Source organism: Astatotilapia calliptera, chromosome 15 (genome assembly GCF_964374335.1).
Source record: "Astatotilapia calliptera chromosome 15, fAstCal68.1, whole genome shotgun sequence".
In the NCBI taxonomy this organism is placed as follows: domain Eukaryota; kingdom Metazoa; phylum Chordata; class Actinopteri; order Cichliformes; family Cichlidae; genus Astatotilapia; species Astatotilapia calliptera.
This window is the reverse complement of record NC_137436.1, coordinates 35,312,930-35,329,520: the sequence shown is the minus strand read 5'-3', so window position 1 is coordinate 35,329,520 and position 16,591 is coordinate 35,312,930. Positions and strand designations below refer to the sequence as shown.

Genomic DNA, 16,591 nt, shown 5'->3' with positions numbered 1-16,591 from the left:
GCTGGGGGTTTTTCTTTAGGTTTAGTTGCCATGTAGCTGCGCTTTATTCCCGCTTTTCACACAAATGCAAAAACCTTCTTTGTTTTTAAAAGAAATAGGGGGGAAAAACAAGAATTTATACAAAGAAAGGAATGTTGGATTAACTTTGATGTATCTGAGCAGGCCTTACTCAGTATGTGTACGTGTGGTTTAAGCACAGCTGAATGATTGTGTCTTATTGCTGTTGTGAAAGCAGGACATAGTGATTGCTTAGCTTGCCCTGCCTCGGTCATATTGAGTTACTTCCCCTGTTGAACAAGAGACTGAATGAAAGCAGGTTGTCAGTGTTTTGTTTTTCTACAGCAAGGCAAACATTAACATGTGCTCAGGTCTTAGTTTAAAGAACCTGCTGCACTGTTTCATTTGGGTAACTGTTTGGAAGGATGAAATTAATATTTAGTTAAACCTCACAGGAGACAAGTAGAAGAGAAAAAGAAGGTTATTCTTGGTGAACCAGTTTTAAATTTCTAGATAAGAAAAACAAAAATATAAGGAAGGAAGTTCAAATGATGAAGCCTGTATCGATGAGTTTATGTGAGCAGAAATCATACAAGCAAACAATGGAGAAAGCTGCTGCACTGTTCTGTGACCTGCAAGTCATTAATAATGAACCAGTGACTGGAACCGGGCTTATTCTATTCTGCCTCCCTGTAGCTGGTCGCATTTTAACTTTATGAGTTTGTAATTGTGTTTTTTTACTCTCAGCAGCAGGAAAAATCGTTTTTTTAAAATAGAAAATAAGGCTAAAATCTATCAAACACGTCAGTATGAAAAGGAAGAAACTATCGGACGTCATGTGCTACCTGAAAAAACTACAAATTAACTGTGCTAACTTTAAGTTTAAAGTGTTGATACTGCAAACTCAGCTGCAAGCTCTATTCTAGATGTTAAGTGTTGATTCTAGCTTGGACTTTGATTTGTGGGGCTTTGTGGGGTTTTGGCTGTAATCTTAATCTGTGTATTTCCACTGCAGATCTCCCAGTAAAACAATACCTGAGACCAAATGAGACATTTTCCACCTTCCTCCTGACCAATGCCAGTATGTCACCTGTGAATGTGGACACACTGCTGAATGCTAGACTTAATTTTCAGGTTGGTTACCGGCTTAAATCACAAATAAACCCATTATCTGCTCTGTAGAACTAAAACTCTTTTGGCCTAAGTGGTTAATCCCTTTTAGGATTAAAGATATAAACCAATCTAATGTAAAATTTTACACAGAATAAATAACATTTATTACAGAGAGAAGAAGAAGAAGAAAGATATAATCCAAAATGAAAATAAGATTTCTGTCACTAACAAGTCTTTGAGGTGTTTGCTGCCACCAAAGTTACATTATGTGCTGAAAAGCAGTTACTGTAACTTGTTACAGGAAAGTCATGTAATTTGTGATGATATTTTAATGTAAACTGTTAGTTTTCCCTTTAAGGCATCACTGAATTTTTTTGTTGGGTCAGTAGCAAGCATATTACCTTTGTATTGTTTTTGTCTGATGGCCAAACATCCTTAAAAGAACGTTTTTGTCCACCCCAGACTACACTGGCTGTAGCGGAGATGCAGCTAAAGGACATGGTGTGTAATAGAAGTGTCCTAGAACAGCTGCTGACGGTGGATGGAGGAGAAACCGCCATGACTGATCTTCAGACCCAGATGTGTTACTTACCAGCTGATGTGCTGCAGGAGACCGAGCGCCTTTTCCTGTCTCAGCTCGACTTGACCAAGTTCTTGACGGTAAGCATCGGCTGATGGAGAAACCAGCGCAAAATTTAGTGAATTCAAAGCAGCACGAGTAACATGGGCCACCTCTTGTCCCTGTCAGAGAGACCGTCTAATGGCCAACGCTGGAGAACTCAGGGCCATCAGTCAGGCTGTCACCTCAGTTTCCCAGGAGCTCACTGCCCTCCTGGATGATGTAAGAGCACATTAGATTCAGTCTATATCTCTATCACACTGGACATGATCAGTTCAAGACCATCAGACCTTCATCATTTTTTGTCGTATTTCTCTCTCACCTGTTTTCGCCCTTCATTTCTGCCTCTTCTATGCTTCTTGTTTCTTCTTCACTTCTTTCAGATCTCCTCCCTCTCCAGTTTTGCAGACATGAGCGCAGCTCTTCGTGTCCTGTCTCCAGAAAATCGCACAGCAATGCCCAGAGAAAGTTTCAGAGCTTTTTCAAAGATCGTGTGCGGTCACCATGAACTTGACGGTGAACGCATCCCGTCCCTTAACTGGTATGAAGACAATGACATCAAGTCCTTTTTGGGCAAAAATGGCACAGAGGACGTGAATGTGGAACACAACAACAATACAAGTAAGACGCTGTGCAGTTTCTGTGGCAGGATGTTAATGGCAATATGTGCAGACAAGACCTGGCTTGAGGCCTTGATCCTTCTGTACTTCAGGGTGCACTTGCACCACTTAAATCAACACAACCCCACTGAGAAACACCTGTGTTGTTTAACGATTGTCCTGCTTGGCGGGTTTTTTGCTTCCTGCAGCTCCCTTCTGTAAAAATCTGATCCAGGCGCTGGAGTCCAACCCTTTGTCTCGCATTGTGTGGAGAGGAATCAAACCTTTGTTCATAGGAAAACTCCTCTACACACCCAACACTCCTGCAATCCAGCAAGTTATGAAAGAGGTACAGCAATCTTATACTCACTGTTTTATAAACAGAAGGTGTCTTCAGACCAGGATGTTTTAGGTTTTCATCCACAAAATTCAAACAATTTCCACAGTGTTTTTTTTTGTTCCTGTCTTCCTCCCCCCAACACCAACTACTCAGGGCACGTGGTTGCCCCTCCCTGGAGGTCTCTTCCTGTTAAAAAGGAGTTTTTCCTCTCCACGCTTGCCAAGTGTTTGCTCATAGAGGATTGTCTGATAGTTGGGGTTTTCCTTGTGTTATTTTAAGGTCTTTATCTTACAATATGACATTATATGAAAAAAAATTAAATTAAAAAGGAAACCTTGACTAATATTACCTTCTGTAAGATGTGTCAGACGTGACTTCTTAAGCTAACTTTAAGTTCGGTTCCGCTGAAGGTGAACAAAACATTTGAAGACCTGCAGATTATCCAGGAGCTAAATGAAGCCTGGCTTGAGGTGGGACCACAAATCAAGAGCTACATGGAGACCAGTGTGGAGGTTAAGATGCTACAGGTCAGACTTTCTCTCACTACAAGAGGAAAGAGTGAAATATATAGCATTTTTCAGCATTTTTCAGTCATAATAATGTGTCTGTGTATGTGTTTGCGATAGGATTTGTTAAGGCAGCCAGAGATTGCAGTACTGGTTAACCTGCGTTTGGAAGACACACCCTGGACAGCTTCACGCATCGCACGCTTCCTATCGACACCCTCTCCAGATATCCCACGGAGGCCCGGAGCGCCGCTGACCTGGCTGGACATCTACAATGACATAAACCAAACTATCTCCACTCTTGCACAAGTCACAGAGGTTCTCCTCCTTTGCTGTTATTTATTTTTAAATATTAATAAAATAGAAAAGTGAAGTTTGCTTAAAGCCTAATTCCACCTTCCTTGTGATTGTCTGTTTATATCTTCTGCATGTTTTCCTTCGTCTCCTGCAGTGCTTCTCTCAAAACAAACTGGAGGGGCTGGAAACTGAGGGTCAGCTGATTGAAAGAGCGCTGGAACTACTAGAGGACAGGCAGTTCTGGGCAGGTGTTGTTTTCCTGCTGCCCAACACTTCCTCGTCTGAGCTGCCCCCACATGTCACATACAAGATCCGTATGGACATTGATGATGTGACCCGCACCAGCAAGCTCAAAGACCGGTACTGAGAAGTACTGTTCCTGTTATAGTTCATTACTATCAGCAGTAGCTTATTCCTTTTAACCAACACTTTACAGCAGTTAAACACAGGGCTGCTCCTGCTGTTATTGTTTGTTCTGGATAATGCTGTAATTAAACTAACCATACTGAGACAGCCTCATCATGAAACAAGGAAGACCTTAGGACGGTTTCTCTAGCACTTTAATTCTTGATTTCATGATTTCTTTTAACTTCAGGTTTTGGGATCCGGGTCCAGCTGCTGACCCCTTCAGTGACATGCGTTATATTTGGGGTGGTTTCGTGTATGTTCAAGACCTGGTGGAGAGAGCGGTGAGCCGAGTGCTTACCGGGATTCGACAGACTACCGGCATCTACGTCCAGCAGATGCCCTACCCCTGCTATGTGGACGATGTGTGAGTGGCGTGCAGTTGTAAATGGATGTTGTGAACTTTCTTGATCTATAGTCGAGTTTTTCGTCTAGAGCAGCTGTAGGTGAGGAGAGAGAGTTATGCTGGATCCGAACAGAACTGAGAGGTCTCTGTTTAACCTGTCAGCCCCTGTCTCTGTGTTTCTGAGATAGCTGAATCTGCTGTCCTTGAGGGGAAACATTAAGCCATGACAACGAGGAAAATCTCTTTCATATCTCAAATTTATTCTCTTCCTTTTCAGTCATTCTGTAGATTTTTGCTTGGGATCATAAACTCGTAACTCAATTTGGGCCGAGCTTTAGCTGTAAGCAAATGGCTTCACATTTGACTCTAGAATACTTTGGTGGAGAGATGAGTTCATGGTCAACCCGGTGATTGCAAGGTGGACAGGCACCGTGACTACCAAAAAAGTGTAAACCACTACTCCACCATCACCATGACCAGTTGGTTTAAGGTGTTAGTGCTGATGTGCTGTGTTTGGTTTTTGCCAGATGTGGTCCTGTGCATCGTGGCCAAACATCTCCGATTTGGTCTTTCCAAAGGACATTGTTCCAGAAGTCTTGTAACTTTGCAAACCAGCTTTGTGCTATCATCCCTTCCAAACAAGCCACACTTGTTCCATCCTTTTCTAATTCTGCTTTTATAAATTAACTTAAGCTAACTTATAAACTAATACTAAATGTATTAGAAAAATCATTAGAAGTAGTAGAACTAGTAGTACCTTTACTAAAGAAACCTGCTGAAGAGAGAAGCTGGAGAATAAACATGGACGAAAAGATAATTATAGGCACGATCCAAACAGAGTTAAAAAAAATGTATAGATAAAACCCAACTTAATATTTTACAGTGAGCTTGGTTTTTGGAAGCTGAGTATAATATCAGAGTGCAACAAGATCAGCTTCTTGTAATAACAAGTTGAGTGTCTGGGAGTTTCCGAGTTCATTTGATAGGGCTGTTGGAGTGCAGCTCAGGAAAGCCTTCATAATTGTCACATTTTTGTGTTTAACACTTGCTGCTGTAGCCTTCCGTGTATCACTGGTTTAACATCAGCACACACATTTCGTCTTTGGTTATTTTCCCCACAGTTTTCTTCGAGTGCTAAACCGCTCTCTGCCGCTTTTCATGACACTGGCGTGGATCTACTCTGTGGCCATGATCATCAAAGGTGTGGTGTACGAGAAGGAGGCGAGGCTGAAGGAAACCATGAGGATCATGGGTCTAGGAACTGGGACACTTTGGTTCAGCTGGTTCATCAGCAGCATAGTGCCATTCCTGGTTTCTGCGGCACTGCTCATCGCTCTGCTCAAGGCAAGATGATGATCCGTCATCACACGCACACTACATTGCAACCCTGTAGGCTGAACAGGAAAATGTGAACATCACAAAGTCTGCAGTCATATTTTTTTTAAGTAATGAGAGAATTTTTCTAGTGGAAATGATTTGTGTATTAAAGTGTTTTATAGTTTCTCGTGATGACTAACATGTTTTGGTTTTTTTTGCAGTGGGGCGACATCTTGCCGTACAGCAACCCAGCCGTTATTTTTTTCTTCCTCACAGCTTTTGCCACCGCCACCATCATGCAGTGTTTCCTCATCAGCACCTTCTTTTCAAAGGCCAACCTGTCAGCTGCCTGCGGGGGACTCATCTACTTCGGACTCTACCTGCCTTACGTCCTGTGTGTCGCCTGGAGAGACCACCTCAACAGCACACACCGAATCTTAGCTGTAAGTAAAAAAAATGATAGGGTGCAGTCATCAGGGAACATTTTATAGGGAAAAGGAATCCCTTAATTGTTAAATATGAGCATGGGCCTTATGTGAGATTGCTTAGTTTTATTTATGAATGTCAGTCAATGATTTAACAGGGTGTAATGTGACTGTCTGTTTCTCTCAGAGTTTCCTTTCTCCTGTGGCCTTTGGCTTTGGTTGTGAGTATTTCTCTCAGTATGAAGAGCAAGGTGTGGGCATTCAGTGGTACAACCTGCACTCCAGCCCTGTGGAGGGAGACCGATACAGCTTCACTGTCTCCATAGTTATGTTGTATGTGGATGCCTTCATCTATGCCATCGCTGCCTGGTACATCGAAGCAGTGTTTCCTGGTATGGATGTTTCCTGCTTTATCTTAGCTATGCTGTAGATATTTTACATCTGTTTATCTGTTAAAAAGTGCGAGACGACCACGGTCTTCTGTCCTGTGTCTCAAACTGGAAGCTTTTGTTTGTGTTTCACTTTATGTGTTTAGTTCAGAGACAAACTAAAGTTGTTCAGTGGCATAACATTGTAGCCACCACTGGCTATCTTTTTAAACACTGTAATGTTATCCTTTGGATGAATGTGTGCATAAGTTTGTGTTTTATACACCAGGTGAGTATGGGATCCCCAGGCCATGGTACTTCATCTTTCAGCTCAACTACTGGGGAGGTGTTCCCCTTGAAGCAGGCATGCCGATCCCCCCTGCACCTACAGAACAGAATGAAGGTACTGTTTCATTTTGCACTGCAGGTTCCCAAAGGAAGGCTCATTACTGTCACTTATCGTTTATATAAGGTGCTTTTTTATTGGGCAGAGTTTTAGTAACCTGTCATCCTGCACCGTGATGACTTTTGAGCTCAGCTCTTTATGCCAGTTTAAAGACATTCCTGGCAAATTTGCAGTTTTAAGACCATTAAGTACAAATCAAGGTAATGAGATGAGACTATAAGCCAATTAATTAAAACGATTTTAGAAAACAAGGAGACTGAAGTTGAGCCTAGACCCATAATCCTTTTCAATTTGTTTTTTGTGTTCTTGCATTTGTTTTGTTGTTTTAAGGCATAATAATGTGCCGTTTTCCCTTCGCATATTCACAGATTTAATATTGCCTCTTTATACCTGTAATTAGATCACATTGAACCAGAACCCAGTAACATGATTCTGGGCGTAAGCATCAGAAATCTGGTGAAAATCTACAAGAAGGGGGGGAAACTGGCCGTAAACCACCTGAACCTGAAGTTCTATGAGGGGCAGATCACTTCTTTCCTGGGCCACAATGGAGCCGGCAAAACCACCACCATGTAAGAGCAGCTAGCTGAAAGTTAGACTGTGGATCACAAACATAATTTACATGCAGAATTTTTGGAGCTTCATTAACTGAAATGTGGTTTTACAAACAAAGCTGTGGCTGTGCGGCTTCAAATTTTAAAATCACATTAGAATAAATGGTTAATGAGAGATGTGATTGTAGTTTCATGTAGATGGCACGTTGGGTCAGTATGTTTTTTTTTTAATGTGTCTGATGTTTGATAGATCTGTCCTGACCGGTCTGTTCCCACCCACCTCTGGGACCGTGTACATCAAAGGGATGGACATCCGCCATGACATGGACCTCATCAGGAGGACGCTGGGAGTTTGTCCCCAGCACAACGTCCTGTTTGACATGTAAGGCCTGCTCACAAGCTCTGATTGCAACTGATTTTATGTAGCTTGCATGTAGCTTCTTAAGTGGTTATTGTAATTTATTAAATTTATTTTCCTGATTGTTTAATGAAATGAAACACTTTAATTAGGAAAGAAAACTACCAAATTAGCTGTTTTGGCTATTCTTTAGCTTATAAATCGTTTCATGTTAGCTGAAAGTCAAAAAATTGAAATTTAATGAAACTTGTTTTACATCATTTGCACTCAGGTGCCTTTTAGAACTTGTTTTTTCACTTGTGGTTGAACATAATTTAAAAAGAGACAACAATGTACACTTCACTTGGGAAGGAATTGAGCTGTGAAAATTCTCACAGCTCTCTGTAGATGCAGATAAACTGTCAAACTGCATTTACAAGACTTCAAGGGCTATGTTTGTGACACGCGTCGCCTTTCATCACGTCACAATTGTAAACCAAAGTAAACGGCTAACATCATGCTGAAGTGGCCTCTGATTATCTTCGGGTGGCCCAGCCAAAGACTTAATCCCTATAAACATTGATGGCAAGACCAGACGATGGCACTTAACAGATGCTTGAAGACATCTGCCAGGAAGAAGAATAAACAGCCTTTATTGAGACATACAAGGCCCGAGCTGCAACGTGTTGAAACAACGTTCAGAATACCTTTTTTTTTTTATAGTGTAGACTGTTTTGATCAGATTTCTATTAAAGAGATATTTTCATATTTTCTCCTTCTTTCAGGCTGACGGTAGAGGAGCATGTGTGGTTTTATGGCTGTATGAAGGGTTTGTCTGAAGCAGAGGTGAAGGTGGAGCTGGACACTTTGCTGGAGGATGTCGGCCTCCTGCACAAGCGACACGAACAGACCAAAAACCTTTCAGGTAAAGTTACTAGTTTAACTCCACTGTGTTGAGACTTTATGAATGAAAAACAACAGGTTTGTTGTTCAGTCAGTTTTCTTTTCAAGCTTGAAATTTTCCATTTGTCAGGCGGCATGCAGAGGAAGCTGTCTGTGGCGATAGCGTTTGTCGGAGGCTCAAAGGTGGTCGTCCTGGATGAACCTACAGCTGGGGTTGACCCGTACTCCCGCAGAGGGATCTGGGACCTGCTGCTCAAATACCGCAAAGGTGCTGTGAACAGTGTTTTCTGATCAGGGTTTGAGGGTGAGAAGAAAGCACATTTTAGCCAGGAGACTAAACGGTCATTTGTTGGTTCTTTGTTTAAAGATAACATTCTTCTTGTTATGTTTAGTGGGAAACATGAAACCAAAAAGCAGACTAGCAGGCAAACTTAATAAACAGTAAAACTAGCCTTTATTTAGGCGAGACATAAAAATCCAACAAGCAGCAGAAACACAAAGGCTATTGATTCAAGTGGGGTGGAAAACACAGGCAGGCAAAGATGTGATTTAAGTGCACACTAGGGTAGTTGATGGCAATGGAAGACACCAGGGAACACATCTGAAACTAATCAGGGGAAAACAAGACAAAAGAACTAAAACTAAATACAATGCACACAGGACAGGACAAATAAAACGGGAAGTAATTGAGCAAAGGAACCTTGATCCACATCTCTGTAAAGCCTGGATATGCTTGTCTTTCTTTCGAGATCTTTATTCTGAGACTTATAAGAAAATAAATCCCACTAACGTGCTCTCTTTCCCCCTCAGACCGGACCATCATCCTGTCCACCCACTACATGGACGAGGCAGAGTTGTTAGGTGACCGGATCGCCATCATCTCTCAGGGGAAGCTGTGCTGCTGTGGCTCACCGCTCTTCCTTAAATCCCAGCTGGGGTCTGGCTACTACCTCACTGTGGTGAAGAGGGAAGGACTGGACACCAGCACTCCCAGTAATTTCAGTATTTCCACCAGTACCAGCTCCAACAAGCTCCCTCCTCTCATCAAGGTTTGTTTTCATTTATATTCATCATAAAAATGAAAGCAAATTTAAAGTTTTAATTCTTTATCTATTACCTTGCTGTTATATAGTTTTTATAATTTGCACATAAGTTTAAAGAAAGCACAGAAATGTGGAGTACTGAAAGAACCGTTCTCTGCTCTATGTTTCAGGACAGCGACTCGTCACTGAGTGAAGACACCGGGCTGGGAAGTGAGGATAGCAGCTCATGTGAGTGTAAACTACATTAATTGATCATTAGCAAGGTTGAGCACCAATGTAAAAGCAGACGTTTTAGTGGTTTGTTGGTCTGGAGCAAAGAAACTGCAATTATCATTTGCAGATGAGACCGAAACAAAAATATTAGCGCCACATTTGCGAAAACAAAGCACAACATTTCAGTACAAACACCTCATATCAACTGTCAGCACAGTGGTGGAGGGGTGATGATTTGAGCTTATTTTGAAGCCACGGGATGTGGCCATCACACCAAAAGCTTGGTCAAAACAAGAAAATGATCTCAGGACAACAGAACAGCTGAAAAACTGAAGAATCGAGGCTTTGCACTCGCCAAGTCCAGACCTCAACCTGAATGAAATGCTGTGACCTGTGCATAAATGAATGCACACAAACATCAATGAACTAAAGCAATTTTGTAATAAAAGTGGGTTTAAAATTCACCCACAACAATTTGAGAGACTGAGTCTTATAGGAAATGGTTATTTCCATTTCTTGCTGTTAAGCTGGTTCTACAAACTATTTAGTCGTGGGCTGTGTCCGTGGACTTCCTCCTGTTTTGCATTAAACCTCTGAAGTTGCATTTTGTCGGGTTTATGTGTAGCTTTAAATATGTAGCTTACAATAGGAGAGACTGAAAATGTTGAGTACATGTTTGAAAACATCTTTAGAAGCAATTTAAAATCACATTCATCATCATCTTCATGGCAGATTTGGCAGCTTTGCTGTCGCTGGTTCAACACCACATCCCTGGCGCCAGACTGGTGCAGGAGTCTAGACGTGAGGCGGTGATCAACCTGCCACAGACGGCCGCCAAAGACAGCAGCCTGGCCATCCTACTGATCGCACTGGACCAGAGACTGACTGAACTGGGAATCAGCAGCTACGGGCTGTCAGACAGCACGCTGGAGGAGGTGAGACAATGTTACAGTTACATTTCCCAGTTACATCACTGGAAAATATGAAACTAGGTCAGTGAGTGCTTGGTTGTGATAAAACTAGTATAAAAATCTCCTATTACACAGTAATCGATATAGTGAATGCACGGTCCACAAGGGTGACGTAAAAGTAAACTGATTGAATGGCGTATTATCCGTCTCTTCAGGAAGGCTGGATATTTGTGGAGCTGCCAGTAACAGGCTTAATATTAGCCTTCGATTAGCACTGATAGCAGATTTGTGGAGCCTGATAAGTCACATTTGCATGATTTACCTTCTCACTCTCTGCTCCTTTGCAAGGTTTCTGGATGCTCCCTTCACTGCCACCTGCTGTCTGCAGCTTACACCGTTAAGGAAATGCCTCAGTTTGAACTTAAAATTGCTTTGGCTGAGTTTTTATAAGAAACTCCTGCAACAGAGTGGAGTATCAAATGTCCTTTAACCCTTGTATGGTGTTCGGGTCTGTGAGACCCGTGTTCAGTTTTTTTCAAAAGAAAAATTTAACAATTAATTATTTTTTCACGTGTAAATGTGTTGTGTCTTTCCACTCACTCCACTTGATTATAACTGATTTATTTATAACATTTTATATAAAAGAAAAACGAGAAGCACATTAATTCATAAATGTGATCTAACAAAGGTAAAGGGAAAAAATTAACCATGTTTGCTGTTCATATGTCTTGTAATTGGGATGAAGTAAACATCTGTTGAGTAATTTAACATAAAATTGTTTGATAGTGTTAATTTGGAAAGCCAAAACTCTAGCGGGTCCACCAGACCCATGAACACTGGCTGAGTAACAAAAATACGAACACCACACAAGGGTTAAGACATTGTAGATTTCCACTGTTTCCACAAATAAAATGTTGTGGGGTTTATTTATTGTTTCTTTGTTTTCGTTTTCACACTCTTTGAAAGAGTGCCTTATTGTGCATGTACGGAGGATTTAAATTTAAAGTATTTTCCAGATCTTTCTGCGGGTGGCCGAGGAGACAGGTGTGGACACTGAAGCAGAGGTGCAGCCTGAATCACCCCACAGCCAGCAGCCGTCAGGACAGGGAACTGATGGCCATCCTCTAGATGAAGCAGAAACAGGTGTGTGTATACGCACACAATCACACACATATCACATATCATGCACATGTAAGTGTTCTGTTTCCCCTTGTGACTGTTTGTTTCCAAAATGCTGCCAGGAAGGAAAAAGCCTCATAGAAAAGGTACTCTCAGCTCGCAATTGGCTGAAAATAATTATTAGATGAGATTCATTTTTTTCAGTAGAATTTAAGTGAAATGCAAAAAAAGTAGACGTAAATTATGACATTTCAGTTTTTTTCTCTGGTTTATTTGGATGTGTCTAGGTCCAAGTATTTATCAGTTAAATGTACATTAACAGTCCAGGTTCTCACATTGTGTTTTTCTTGTCAGCAGAACCTCAGGAGACAGACCTGCTGAATGGCGATGGCCACGGTGGGGTGCCTGCAACTGGCTGGTGGCTGACATGGCAGCAGCTGAGAGCGCTCTTCATCAAACGCTGGCTTTACGCTCGGAGGAGCCGTCGGGGAATCTTTGCCCAGGTTAGACTATCTGTCAGCAGCTGACTAAAATATCCACCCACTTCTACCGCTATGCCTTTTTCTTTGAAATTAGCTGCTTGTCATTAGCTACATGTTGCAGAATGATAGTTATTCTGAAACATAGACGGATATCTTTAAGGACGTCTCGATTTGTGCCTCAGATCGTTCTCCCTGCTGTATTTGTGCTGATCGCCCTGCTCTTCAGCCTTATTGTTCCTCCTTTTGGGAAGTACCCTGCCCTGAAGTTGCATCCCTGGATGTACGGCGAGCAGTACACCTTCTTCAGGTACCCCACATTGAGTCGTAACTGCCTACAAAAGCTCCCTCGGCATTTTGTTTCTGTTATTGAGCATATTATTGAGGAATTCTTTCATCTGTGTTTTTATATTCACAGCAACGATGATCCTGGAAACCCAGCCATGGAGAATCTGCTTGAAGCTCTCCTTGACCAGCCTGGATTTGGTACCAAGTGCATGGAAAAGGAGGACAACATGACGTAAGATCATCCCACTGAACTGGTTTCAGTGGTATTTATGGAGGCAGTAGTAAAGATAGAAGGACTTGTGGTGCTGAGACATCATGATGTTAAATACAGTGTATTAGGCACCAGAAAATATTTATTTTCCTTACACAGATATTACTGCTGTGGCTAAAATGTATGCACGTTTTCCTCAGGTTTTCAGAAAGTGTCGGTTTTAGTTTGGTTACAGAGTGGTTAGACAATATAAAACCTCCAGTGGCATTCAGCTGAAATTGCATCTCTCTATAAGTAAACATATAGATTTGAGTAAATCTGCGTACTTTTTTTAATATTTTCACTGCACATCGATGACTATGACACCAAAACTGTCTTCTCCCTGCAGGGATCCTCAGTGTGAAGCTGGGCGGGGTGGTTTATTCATGAGGCCACAGTTATCTTACTCTACCTGGGACATGTTCAGCAGAGGCAACTGGAGCAGAGACAGACCCTCACCTGAATGTCAGTGCAGCACAGAACACGTCTACCGAATGCTCCCCGAGTGTCCTGAGGGTGCTGGAGGGCTTCCGCCTCCACAGGTCAGCGCGGGCTCAATCAGGACTGATTTACTGTAACACAGTGATCAGATCTCTGCACCATCAGAAAATATCACCAGTTAACTCATAACAGAACCAACATTATCTGAATTTTTGTCATGAAATGTTTGTTTTCGTTAAATACTGTAGACTATGTCTGTACTGTACTGGACCCCAGTGCTTTCAACTGACCCATTGCAGTTTTTTATTTTTCAGATTAAAAGGCCGACTGGAGACATCCTGCAAAATCTGACAAGTTATAACATCTCAGATTACCTGGTGAAGACCTACTCTCAAATCCTTAAGAAAAGGTACTTCATTAACTCAACACAATAAAAATATACATATAGCTATTAGGGGTGCAACGATACACAAAATTCACAGTTCGGTTCGGTTCGATACTCTGGTGTCACGGTTCGATATTTTTTTCGATACAAAAAAAAGTTCATGCCTTTTTAATTTGTCATTTATTAAAATTATAAATATATATTTTAACTCAAAAGTACAGTTTTTAAATTTAATGTTGCTGAAACAAAAGTAATTAAAAAATCTGATTGAGGAATCACTCATCTTTGGAAAAGAGAGTTTATTACAGAGAAATGGCTCTTTCCAAAATAAAAGTTATACTATACGCTTCTTCTGGGCTATATTCTCAGCAGCATATTGTAGCGGGTCAGGGCTGTTCGGGGTTCTGTTTGTACGTTATGTTTTGTTTATGTTGCCATAGTGACGGGTGACGCCCTCTCGCTGCGACGGTGTGTCCTTCCGGGGTCAGAGGGCGCCCTGTGTGTTGTTGTTGCTGTGCGGTTGCCGCGCTGAGCAGTTAGCTAGCGGTAGTGTTCTTCTGCAGATGTCAATAAACGGCTGTGCTCCCTGGCTAGCTCACGGGAAGCAAGACCAAACGACACCTCCGTCTCCTCCTTGTCTAAGCTCGCCACATTGGTGTCAGAAGTGGGATGATGGTTCTGACCCCATGTTCTGACCCGAGTGACTTTTCCCCCGCGGGTCGTGACCGGCCGGTGCGCCAAAAGAAGGCACCTGGACATTTGCAAAGTGAAAGCAAAAAACAAGCGCAAAGTCAAACGCGATTTCAATATGTCACATATTGACAGTGGCTCACCGATGCCAATGACATAACTACCCAGCTACATTTCCGAAAGAATGCAAAAGCATTGACATATATTTTTCTTCCTACAATAGCCCGACGGGCAGGGCAGAGATAGATTTTGGTAGCCCGACTGGAAAAATCGCTAGCCCCGGGACATCGGGCTAGCGATTTTGCAAGCCCTGTGTTACAGGCATGGCCCTTTAAGGATGAAGCCTGATGGGAAATGTATTCGGGATGTGTGTTAGCGGGACTGCCTGGTGTGTGTGTGTGTGTGTGTGTGTGTGTGTGTGTGTGTGTGTGTGTGTGTGTGTGTGTGTGTGTGTGTGTGTGTGTGTGTGTGTGTGTGAAGAGAGAGAGCGGAGAAGGGGAAAAAGTAACGGTTAGCTACAGAAGGAAAGAAAATAAATAAAAGGAATATAATAACTCCCTCGACAGCCAGAGTTGTGTCGGCGATGCTCGCTGTGAGTAAACTGTTTCAGCCCACTGTACGCGGTGTTCGTGCCTTAGAGAAGAAATAAAGTTCGGTGAAGCAGTTTCCTACGCCTCCTTCGATCTTTTTGCTAGCGGAGTTGACCTGTATAGTAAGCTGTTGCCGGCTACGAGTCAGTTACGGAACCTTCAAGTAACTGCCAGAGGTTTCCTTACTACGGTTCGGGGCCGCGGATCTGGCGCGGTAACACCTGTATCTGATTGAGGAATCACTCATCTTTGGAAAAGAGTTTATTACAGAGAAATGGCTCTTTCCAAAATAAAAGTTATACTATACGCTTCTTCTGGGCTATATTCTCAGCAGCATATTGTAGCGGGTCAGGGCTGTTTGGGGTTCTGTTTGTACGTTATGTTTTGTTTATGTTGCCATAGTGACGGGTGACGCCCTCTCGCTGCGACGGTGTGTCCTTCCGGGGTCAGAGGGCGCCCTGTGTGTTGTTGTTGCTGTGCGGTTGCCGCGCTGAGCAGTTAGCTAGCGGCAGTGTTCTTCTGCAGATGTCAATAAACGGCTGTGCTCCCTGGCTAGCTCGCGGGAAGCAAGACCAAACGACACCTCCGTCTCCTCGTTGTCTGAGCTCGCCACATTGGTGTCAGAAGTGGGATGATGGTGGCAGCCCATGTTCTGACCCGAGTGACTTTTCCCCCGCCGGTCGTGACCGGCCGGTGCGCCAAAAGAATTCACCTGGACATTTGCAGGACTTTGTGTGGGGCAATGGGGTCGTCGGGGACGACTGACCCCTTAGGTGGGGGCTATGTAGCGGGTCAGGGCTGTTCGGGGTTCTGTTTGTATAGTTATGTTTTGCTTATGTTGCCATAGTGACGGGTGACGCCTTCTCGCTGCGACGGTGTGTCCTTTCGGGGTCAGAGGGCGCTCTGTGTGTTGTTGCTGTGCGGTTGCCGCGCTTAGCAGTTAGCTAGCGGCAGTGTTCTTCTGCAAATGTCAATAAACGGCTGTGCTCCCTGGCTAGGGAAGCAAGACCAAACGATACCTCAGTCTCCTCCTTGTCTGAGCTCGCCACAATATTAAACATATCAGGTCCCCATAAGGAGAATCATGTGCTAACGGCTGTCTAAATGACCCGGGTAAAGTTTGTAGCATGCATGCTTGTTTTTGTCTGCTAACACTTGTCTTTGCACTAGGATGATGTCAGCGTAAATGTGCAGTCATATTCGTTGTGTTCCCACTAGTGCTGTCAGCGTTAATCTCGTTGAAATGACGATAACGCCACAACATGGCAAATCTCCGTTAACGAGCTACCCCTGCCTGGGGCTAGACGGCTAACACGTTAACGAGCTAACTGCGCGCTAACACACTAGTTCCCACCCATGTAATTGAGCATTGCGTGGCACATCCAACATACTGTTTTACTTTAGTCCATGACGCGCTTACCTTCAGGGTCATACGTCACATGAAAACCAAAATAATTCCAAACGCCAGATCTGAATGAGGGTGGGGGAGGTTCAATTTGCCATGTTGCAAGGAGAGCTTAACTTCTGTCTCGCTAGCTTGCCCTGCGCTCTTCCTTCTGATGATGCTGTCTGTGTTGAGCGCTCAGTGGATCTGCGCTCGACAGTGCAGCCTAGGCCGAGCAGTCGAGCGCAGATTCACTGAGCGCTCAA

The 16,591-nt window shown here is 43.0% G+C and overlaps 1 protein-coding gene and 1 long non-coding RNA gene across 5 annotated transcripts in view; one reads left to right on the top strand and one right to left on the bottom strand.

Annotated features, from left to right (window-relative positions):
* abca7 (ATP-binding cassette, sub-family A (ABC1), member 7) overlaps nucleotides 1-16,591 on the top strand; it is a 30,162-nt gene that overhangs the window by 4,429 nt on the left and 9,142 nt on the right. The window contains exons 6-32 of one of the 4 annotated variants that reach the window (XM_026194347.2): nucleotides 1,013-1,131; nucleotides 1,573-1,770; nucleotides 1,859-1,951; nucleotides 2,113-2,350; nucleotides 2,538-2,677; nucleotides 3,079-3,195; nucleotides 3,295-3,492; nucleotides 3,626-3,831; nucleotides 4,067-4,243; nucleotides 5,344-5,566; nucleotides 5,761-5,982; nucleotides 6,152-6,356; nucleotides 6,622-6,735; nucleotides 7,139-7,310; nucleotides 7,543-7,674; nucleotides 8,415-8,554; nucleotides 8,663-8,800; nucleotides 9,343-9,581; nucleotides 9,746-9,803; nucleotides 10,521-10,723; nucleotides 11,716-11,842; nucleotides 11,941-11,964; nucleotides 12,176-12,321; nucleotides 12,483-12,607; nucleotides 12,716-12,817; nucleotides 13,185-13,377; nucleotides 13,591-13,685. In XM_026194347.2, the coding sequence (XP_026050132.2) occupies nucleotides 1,013-1,131; nucleotides 1,573-1,770; nucleotides 1,859-1,951; nucleotides 2,113-2,350; nucleotides 2,538-2,677; nucleotides 3,079-3,195; nucleotides 3,295-3,492; nucleotides 3,626-3,831; nucleotides 4,067-4,243; nucleotides 5,344-5,566; nucleotides 5,761-5,982; nucleotides 6,152-6,356; nucleotides 6,622-6,735; nucleotides 7,139-7,310; nucleotides 7,543-7,674; nucleotides 8,415-8,554; nucleotides 8,663-8,800; nucleotides 9,343-9,581; nucleotides 9,746-9,803; nucleotides 10,521-10,723; nucleotides 11,716-11,842; nucleotides 11,941-11,964; nucleotides 12,176-12,321; nucleotides 12,483-12,607; nucleotides 12,716-12,817; nucleotides 13,185-13,377; nucleotides 13,591-13,685 (4,144 nt within the window). Of the gene's footprint in view, nucleotides 1-1,012; nucleotides 1,132-1,572; nucleotides 1,771-1,858; nucleotides 1,952-2,112; nucleotides 2,351-2,537; nucleotides 2,678-3,078; nucleotides 3,196-3,294; nucleotides 3,493-3,625; nucleotides 3,832-4,066; nucleotides 4,244-5,343; nucleotides 5,567-5,760; nucleotides 5,983-6,151; nucleotides 6,357-6,621; nucleotides 6,736-7,138; nucleotides 7,311-7,542; nucleotides 7,675-8,414; nucleotides 8,555-8,662; nucleotides 8,801-9,342; nucleotides 9,582-9,745; nucleotides 9,804-10,520; nucleotides 10,724-11,715; nucleotides 11,843-11,940; nucleotides 11,965-12,172; nucleotides 12,322-12,482; nucleotides 12,608-12,715; nucleotides 12,818-13,184; nucleotides 13,378-13,590; nucleotides 13,686-16,591 lie in introns of all 4 variants that reach the window. The other 3 variants (XM_026194346.2, XM_026194349.2, XM_026194348.2) reach the window with 3 other exon arrangements.
* LOC145420402 (uncharacterized) lies at nucleotides 12,068-16,515 on the bottom strand. Its single transcript, XR_013901706.1, has 3 exons — nucleotides 16,362-16,515; nucleotides 13,295-13,407; nucleotides 12,068-12,774 (listed from the first exon to the last, which is right to left on the bottom strand). It is a non-coding gene; the product is annotated as an uncharacterized LOC145420402 (long non-coding RNA).